Source organism: Glossina fuscipes, unplaced genomic scaffold (genome assembly GCF_014805625.2).
Source record: "Glossina fuscipes isolate IAEA_lab_2018 unplaced genomic scaffold, Yale_Gfus_2 0, whole genome shotgun sequence".
NCBI lineage: Eukaryota > Metazoa > Arthropoda > Insecta > Diptera > Glossinidae > Glossina > Glossina fuscipes.
The window spans coordinates 26,972,008-26,981,011 of record NW_023998414.1 but is presented as its reverse complement, the minus strand read 5'-3'; the positions used below and the strand labels follow the sequence as shown (position 1 = coordinate 26,981,011).

Genomic DNA, 9,004 nt, shown 5'->3' with positions numbered 1-9,004 from the left:
GTCTTTGTGGTGTTAACTTTACTGCATAGGAGATTAGGGTGCTCAGCTGACTCATGTCCGATCATACATATGACAAAGTTTATTTCAAGATGGTCGGGTGGACATCATTTGATACATATGAAGGGTCAGCTGGGCATCGCATTACTACATGAAAATAGACCCCAAAATGAACAGCACTGAATGAACAACTACAACGTGAATAAATGCTAATCAACGGAGGTCAACATCATCGAATCATCGATAAATCCAGAATAATTATCACTTGAAAGCCAAGCTTTATCATATGTAACTGCTGCTAGTACACTATAAACCTGAAAGAACAATTCATATTAAAAACTCATCACGTTACTGGATATGTTGGTCTAATTGTTAAAAGGCGTAATCCGTTCCTTTCCTTCGCATAACAAAGTAAATTAGACAAATCTGCTTATGTAGTAGTAAATGAAAAAAAAAAAAAAAATTGCATTAGAAAGTAGAACGTTTTCCGTTAAATGATTAACTATTAGTTTTGTTTATCAAATAATTTCGATTTGTTTTTTAATTTTATTTGTTTGATTGTAACGATAATCCTTATGTATGACCTCTCGAAATGAAAAGCAACCAATAATTTTTGCACAAAGACATAATTGCGTTTTGAAGCCCTCATCAGATATGTCCGGCAGCTTTTGATTGCTTGCTAATGTATGTAATGCTCTCAGCGAGATACCAATCGAATCTAAAAACTAATTTCCGGTTGATTAGAATTTTAAATTAATATATCAAACATTGTGTTTAATAATACAAGTTGACAGAAAGTATGTAAAATGAAGTCATGTGAAATGAATGGAAATAAATATATTTGATGAGAGAGGAATAACTGAAGAAAGAGGTCCTTTCGTTTACTTTCTTTCTTTTTATCTTTCTGTTTCTGAAGCCAAAGAAGGGCAAGTAGAAAATCCGTCATCTCGTTAACTAGTATACGACGACAAGATTGTATTAAAGACTCCGCCATTCTTGGCCACTAGGGCAGACATCAACTGTCTATACGTTTGTATGCATACAAATATTTAAATATATATAGCATATTAATTTTGGCTAAAAAGTATTAAGCCTTTTAATGTACACAAATGCACTTCATTTCATATTCATGTTAGCATAGGTGATGCCGCTCTCTCTCTCCTATTCGGTTCAATATTTTTCTGATTACTTAGATTAGTATTTAAGGGAATTTGTACGTATATCGTAGAGAATTGAAATAACTGACGCCAAAGCAACACTACATTAATAAATTGAATATTCTAGAAAATTGCTGGAAAAATGTCATCATTATAAGGATAAATAAAGACAAATACCTGTAATTTTGTAAATAGCGACTCATAACGAAGATGCAAACTATACTTTTCTCTTTTCTCATTTCTTTTATTGTTGTTGTTATTGTTGTGCATTACAAATGTTAGGAAAATCATTGCTGGTCCGTCATTTCAAAATCCCAAGTTTTTGTTTCTATTAAATGAAAACATAATGCCGCAAATACATTGTTGTTTCAGTTGCCCAGTAAAATTTACTGGCATTTTGTAAGGCTTTATGGCTTTACGTATTTCCATCCATCCATTTGAATACCTGAAAAAGGGATTATATGGGTTTTTATTGTTGCAGTAATAGTCAAGCGTTATGCGTTTACTGCACTCGCAGGTAATATTTACATTCAAGTATTGGTGACATTTTGAAAGTACGCGAAAATATTCGCGTTTCTTTTGTTCCTAAGGACGAGGTATAAATATACTTTATCGTGGTATTCACAGTTAGTTATCGTTCAACATTCTTGAAACCAACCGCACGTACACAGACAGTAGCGTCTCATTCACTACAAAATTTATTTAAATTTTTTAATTTTTGGTTGTACATCGCACTTGTTAATGCTATGGGTTGCTTTCCAAGCTGTGTCTTTATTCCTGACAATAATGAAACTGAAGCCAGTTTCGAAGCTTATAACATGAAGCGTCCAATACGTCAAGCAACTTATAAACGTACCTATTGCAGACGGCAGGTGACAAATTATGATTCAAGTTCTGGTGTGTCAAGTGCTCATACCAGTCCAGCAGGACGTAATATTTTCGTAAGAGAACGGTATAAGCCCGCTGCGTCGAGAGCATTGAAATTCGAAGAGAAACCTATGTGTAATGTGCTTCCGGCTTGCGATGATTTTGATGAAATTGATGCTTTACAACAACAACAACAACCACAACAACAATGCCTACAAGAATATAAATCATTCGGCTATTATTCAGAAGACGATAGTGTTCTATCCACAACCACCGGTTCTTGCATGCGTCGCACTCAAGAGATAAGTGAAAATATATCGACATACTGCACTGCAGTAACATCTCCACCCAATAATGTGAAAATGGAAGTGTACATGATGTCCCGTACTAAAGGTTTAATGCCAAAAATTTCATCACCCCTATGCCAGAGACGGGATCAGAGTACTGACAGTTTACCTACGGCTACTACACGACGCTCTGCCTCATATCAAAAATGGGTTAATTACTTGGAAGAATCACCGGCTTATATGTCACAAAATATTACCCATTTACCTGAAGCGATATCTGGCCGTTTCTGCCCATTGAATTTTCCAGCCTACACGAATCTAGATGCTATGGAATGCGCTCATAAATGTTATGAAATTGTACGCAAGAAGTCTAATGTGTTAGTAAGCGCAAAAGACGAATCTTATATAGAAAGCACGGAATTGTAGAAGTATTTCACGACCTTACTGCACTTACGCTCGCTGCAACATTTACGCTCGTCTCGTAAATGCTTTGTATTACTTCAAAGTGAGCCCAATTAGAAGGTAATAATTTAGCAAGGCGTGACAGTATCAGAAAATAGAAGGATACACTATATATATATATGTACATACCTATATATATATATGGGGGTTTATTCAAGCGTAGTGAAGATGCTTATGCTATATGCTTTTTTCAACGTTTTTCGATCACGAAAAGAATATCCATTATCTTTGTTATTTTTATTTATTATATAATTGACATCTTTCTGTATCGAAAGCAATGCACTTACATCTTTATTTACTATAAAATTATATACAAACATATATATATATATATATATATTTATTTATTGCATATGAAAACCAATTAAATGTAAATAAAACTAAAAAAATTATTCTCAAAAAATCGATTATTTTTTTTGGTTTTTTTTTTGAAAATCTGCTAAGTTGACAATTCACATCGTATTCAGTTTGCTTATTGCAATTATTGCAGTTAACGGGGCTGCACACACACACACACACACGCCCACTGTGCTTGCCAAACAATATATGACGTAACAATTGCAAATTTGTTCTCATTCATTACACATGTATGGCTTCGTTTTTTGATAGACTATCGGTAAAATTTCATGATTTTATTTGCATTAATATTTAAGGCTTTCATCTAACATAACCTTGCAGAAATATTGTAATCTATATTTTTATTGTTGATTTGCGATCTTTGCATTATGGAAATATTGTATTTTCTACGAAATACTTAATTGACATCGTCTTTTAGAAGAAATATTACAATTATAAAACGAGGTAAAGCATATTCTAGTCGAGAACGGTTTGAACAGAAATTAATCTTGATTCAATTCAAAATTGCATCTTCTTACTTTTCAGCTAAGCTTCCATATGGGAGATGAGTAAGAAAGGTAAAGTGTTGTGCTCTAAATTTAGCCAAAGTCATTTTTTTATTTCAAGATTTTATTGCTACTTATTAACTATCTTTGCGATAAAGTAATAATAGCTCAATACCACCATCTAAATTTAGTGTATATTTTATATAGCAAGCGACTATTGTGGAACAATTTGCCATCATAATATGTAAAAAAATGAGATCGTCTTGTCATGTAAGAAATTACAAGGGATATAATACCTTTCGTCGCAAATTTCTCACATCACTTGAAAAACTACTGCTTATCGATTTTGAGAGATGCAAGTCTTTTTCCCATAACGATTTTCAAAATACTACCACCTGTATGGTAGGGAGTGCTCGTAAGATTGACGAAATCCAATTAATTTTGAACTTGGTTCGTCATTGAACCGAAACAGATTAGTGTAACAAACTTTATCATAGTATTTTCAAAATGCATGAACAGATTGCTGACAGTCAGCGGGACAGGCAAGCTTAAATCGATCCAGAAATCGATTACAAATCAATTGGTGTAATAAATTCTGTGCTTATCGTAAATCTTTATGGCTCTTATGTACATTCGTACAAATTTGAGTAACCCTTATACCAAAAAGTAGCGTAGCACTATAGCGTATCAGCTGTATCTGGCTATTCCCGCTCTTTAACGCTTATAATAACTTATGCAGTCTAGTAAATCATCGGTTAAAAGTGCACCGTTTAAAATGCTATCGGTCTAGTAAAGGGATTTAAAAACATTTTGGTGACAACAATTATCGATAGATGCGAAGATTCATTCAGCTTAAGGTTGTAGCTTAAGTAAATCCTTGTACGATATATAGAAGATATCAAGTTTATGATGAGTAAAATACAAAAAATGGAAAAAAAGAAATGAAAATATGAGACACGATAAAGTATTCAAAAATAAAAGCTAACAGCATTTCACTCAAAATTCAAACCATTTCAAGTAACACTAATATGCGACGATATAAGTTTGCTGCAATAAATATTAGAACACATTCCCTTTTGCATTGCACAAACACTGCTGGACTTTGCCAAATCGATTTTGGCGAATGTTTTCAATTTTCTCATTTATACCCTATAACATGACTACAACTGCGTAGGAAAAAAAGGGGTTTTTACCATTGTTTTTGGAATGAAAGGAGAGGTTAGAGTATAAAAATACTTTTAAGTGCTAGAATATATGAATAAATTTGAAAAAAATTAAAAAATGGCAACATCGAAATCAAGTTCGATAGAGTCTATGCCCATTTTCATGCTAGTTTGAATTTGAAAAAAAAAATCGTTTAATCCACTTACCTATAGGTAGGCGAATATGTGGGATTTTTTGAATAAACTGATGTTGGAATGAAAAAACTTTGATTTTTGAGCACAAAAAACACAAAAACCGAACAAATCGTTTATACATAAAAAAGGTTTACATGAATTTATCAAAAAACAAAACCGAAGCATTTCTTTTCCTAGGGAACGTTGTTGCTTTAAAGAGACCGCAAAATATTCGAATGAAAAAGAGTCAAAATTAGAAGCATTCTTCCAGAGATTGTTTTAACGATTTAGAATGCGTTATAGACATGCTTTTTCATTATAATGCATTTTTTCATTAGTCGGGTATCTCGGAATTATACAAATGCCCTAACATGTTCAAGTATTTTCTTCCCTAAATGACTTTAAACTCGAAGTGACCTGTATCCTCTCCTCACATTTTACGTGAATTCTTCATGATCAACGTCAAAGGCTTCATTTCAAACTTTCAATTAGCGATAGCTTTCAAATCGCTCTTAGCCTCATACCCATTCAATGTCTAAAGTCTCAAAGTAAAACTACGATAACGCGGTTTTGCTCGAAAACGATTTTAATTGAACATAAATACTTTCTACATATAGATCTTTAAAAAAATTAGAAATCAATAGGTAAAACATTAGGTTATAATGACCCAGCAGCTGTTCGTCGCGTGCACGTTATCTCCCACATATTCTACAATTTTCAAACCATTTGTTAAACAAAAAAAAAAAAAAAAAAAAAAAAAAAAAAAAAAAATTATTAATTTTAAAAAAAAAAGCTTCCTTAAGGAAAATAATGTAACTAAATACTATGGCCTGAAACTTATCAAGGATCTTAGCACTATGCTCATCGAGCTTACACTTCTGGTGAGGGTGACTTCGTACTATTGCATTATCATGTTTAGTATTTCAGGAACTAATCGTAATATCCGCAATACAATTATATTATAGTAATACATACATATATTATACTATACATATTATTTAATGTATATGCAAGCTCTCGTATTAATTTTTTTTATTGTTCGCTATACACGATGTATGTAATTGAGATTTGGGTGTAAATCAAACCAATTGCTGAGTCTCATCGTTTTGTGGTTAATGAGAAAATTTATCCTTCGGCTAATAATTGCAATTGTTGCGCTGTAAGCTTTACATGTTTTGGGTACATGCATACAAACGTAAGGATTCTTAAAACAAAAGATTTAAACATAAATTACTTTGGTATGAAATTTGCTGATTTAAGTTTTTACTGATATTTAGAACAACACTGCAGTCACTACACTTGGTTGGTATTGTCTTAATAATGAATGAATGACCTTAAGGAAATGTTCAATACTTGAGAATTGTAAAATCTTTTCAATATGTGAATCCTTCCTTTATCATGTAAATGAATGGTATCATGAATATACAAGCGTGCAGTCGTTGTATTTTCTGTGTTTGCAGCGAAAGAACATTAAAAGTAAATTTAAAACAAATTTGCTCCCCTCTCTTCTATGCACATAAGTACGAATTGTATATAGGGCCCTTTTTTTTGTTTTTGTTGTTATCAAGTTTAAAAGAATAAAGATGAAGAGATGGAGGAATTTCGGTGAAAATGAAAATCAATGAAACAGAAAAAGATGGAAAATTTAATTCACGCTTTTAAGCTTTTTAAGCATTTAATTCACTGTCTCACATGACATTCAAATTTTCTCCTAGAGTATTCTACTTAATGCTCACCCTATTGATCTTGTTTCTCGGCCAATAGAGAAAATGCGAACAACTTTTGCATTGTAAGCGATTTGTAAGGTCGACCTAATTGAAAGGATAGAGTGAAAATTTCTCAGATAGTTTCACACATAGATTCAGTAACCAATTTATTTATAATCAAGTTCGCTCAAGCAGATGCATGTAAGACAGTTCAGAATCTTCTTGCATTGATCAAAGATTCGATGCTCCTTTTTTAAAAGATCTTCCTCGTCTATCGTATTTCTGCCAATAACTAATACTAATGCAATGACACATAAATCCATATAATGTCATAGGTGATGGTTTTTTCTTTTCTTTTCTTTCCTTTTTTTTTTTTTTTTTGTAACAAACCAACGCGACAGGATTAATAATCAAACCAGAGATCTAAACTAAATTTTGAATAAAACGTTAACACATCTATGCATTTCGTTGTCTCTGATCGAACATTTGTCAAGCAAGCATCTTTAATATGCCGCCTTGAACGCTGTAAATATATATATATATTTTATTGGGGAAAAAAAAAAAAAAGTCACACTGCATAAGCAAAACTAAATTCTTTCGTTGCTATATTTTAAGGAATTCTCAGATTAAATCTGCCTGCGTTAGCTTTGGCTTGCGAAATATATGCAAGATATATGAAAAGCGAATTCATATTTACGATATACAAAGAGAGGTTCTTGCAAATGAGATAACAAATAATGCTGCTAATAAAGAGATTTGTTAATAGTTCCCAGAAAGTTGAGACAAAAAAAAAAAAAAAAAAAAAAAAAACAGAGAAGAAATAAATATTTTTCTTTCATTATAAGTACTTACTTGTTAAAGGAAACGATATCCTTTAAAGATTAAGAATAACAAATTAAAAACTACTATTTTTACCTGTTTCAGCTTTAGGTTTACCAAAGCATTCACGATGCATTCATGCTATAAACGAGTGCATAAAGAATTATTTAAGAAAATTCAAAAAGTACAGTCATAGCTATCTCTCTATACTTATCCATGCGATATGCGTGGATATATATTTATATATATATGTATATATACATTTTTGTTCTTCATTCGCATGCACAATTGTACAGTAAACAAAAGTTGTTTGTTTTCATATTGTATACCGCAACCAACCTGCGACGCGTTCAGCATCTCTTTCAACACTTTCAGTTTTAGTTTTGTTTAATAAAACTTTTCATAAGACGACGTGTTGACGTTATGTTAATGCGACTTTAACTTTAAAGTTAATTCTGACGAATGATAACGAAATAGTTGTCTTCGCAATTTTTATGATTCAAACGTATTTGCATTGTATGCATAAGAAACTTAAGCAGGTAAGCTAAGAAAAATGGGAAAGAGGACGATGCGAGAGGTAAAAGATAGAAAACAAAGAAAAACTTGGAAAACTATATTCATCTTATGAGACGCTATAGATACCCATCATCTAAACTGTATCGCTGATTATTTGCATTGCAAATGAAAATGTGACTTTTGTATTGGAAAAGAGTACGCATTAAATGATCGCATCGCGGTGGCTCTGTATTAAAACGATTTACCTTTGAATTTTGGAAGGAGAAACTTGACCAAATCTCGACATTGACGAGTCAATTAATTCCAAATACCTATTGTTAAGAATGTAGCGTATTACCAGCATTGCAATCGAGCCGAGCATTCAAGGAAGAGCAGACGAAATTTCAATGATTTGAATAAAACGCATTACGACAACGCATTAGCGTTACTCACACTGGCAAAACCACATATCTTCTGATTACTACTTGTTTTGGCTGATGGTTCAGAATATGTCTGAGCAGCAGACCGATTCTGGAATAGCCGCAAAAGACAATTTCATATATTATCAAAACTAGGAAATAAAGCAATGGCGAACACTTGCAATAAAGTATGACGAATAATTGTAACTTTACTGAAAATGAATTGTGAACTTCATTATAATCCCAAAACGTGCGTAGTTTGCTTTGTTTTGAAAACAAAGTCAAAGTTCAGATCCGATGTATGAGAGTAGTGATGGCAATCACAAGTGAAATCATCTCGATTCATAATTTTTCATATAATGTCGTCAAAGCCTATTATAAAGATCTCAGTATCCGTTCTAGATCTTCAGTTATTGAAAATAAATTGTTGACATTTTCATTTATTCTTTTTCCTTGTTTCTCTTTTTACTATTGTATTGACGAGTCGCCGAACTATTTTTAAATTTTTTAATGGAATTTCAAAACAAACCAAATAATAATTGATTGATGTATAGATGAGAAAGATTATGTTTGCTTATGGCGTAGCGACCCATTTTTGTTCGCTGCTGCAAAATAT

General features: G+C 32.2%; 2 protein-coding genes across 2 annotated transcripts in view; both read left to right on the top strand.

The window, feature by feature from the left end:
• LOC119640335 overlaps nt 1–2,863 on the top strand; it is a 3,962-nt gene extending 1,099 nt beyond the window's left edge. The window contains exon 2 of the mRNA XM_038038274.1: nt 1,918–2,863. Coding sequence (XP_037894202.1) covers nt 1,918–2,734 — 817 coding nt within the window. The 3' untranslated portion in view covers nt 2,735–2,863. The remainder of the gene's footprint in view (nt 1–1,917) is intronic.
• Nucleotides 1–9,004, top strand: part of LOC119635745 — a 119,901-nt gene that overhangs the window by 97,919 nt on the left and 12,978 nt on the right. The gene's annotated exons all lie outside the window — the stretch shown is intronic.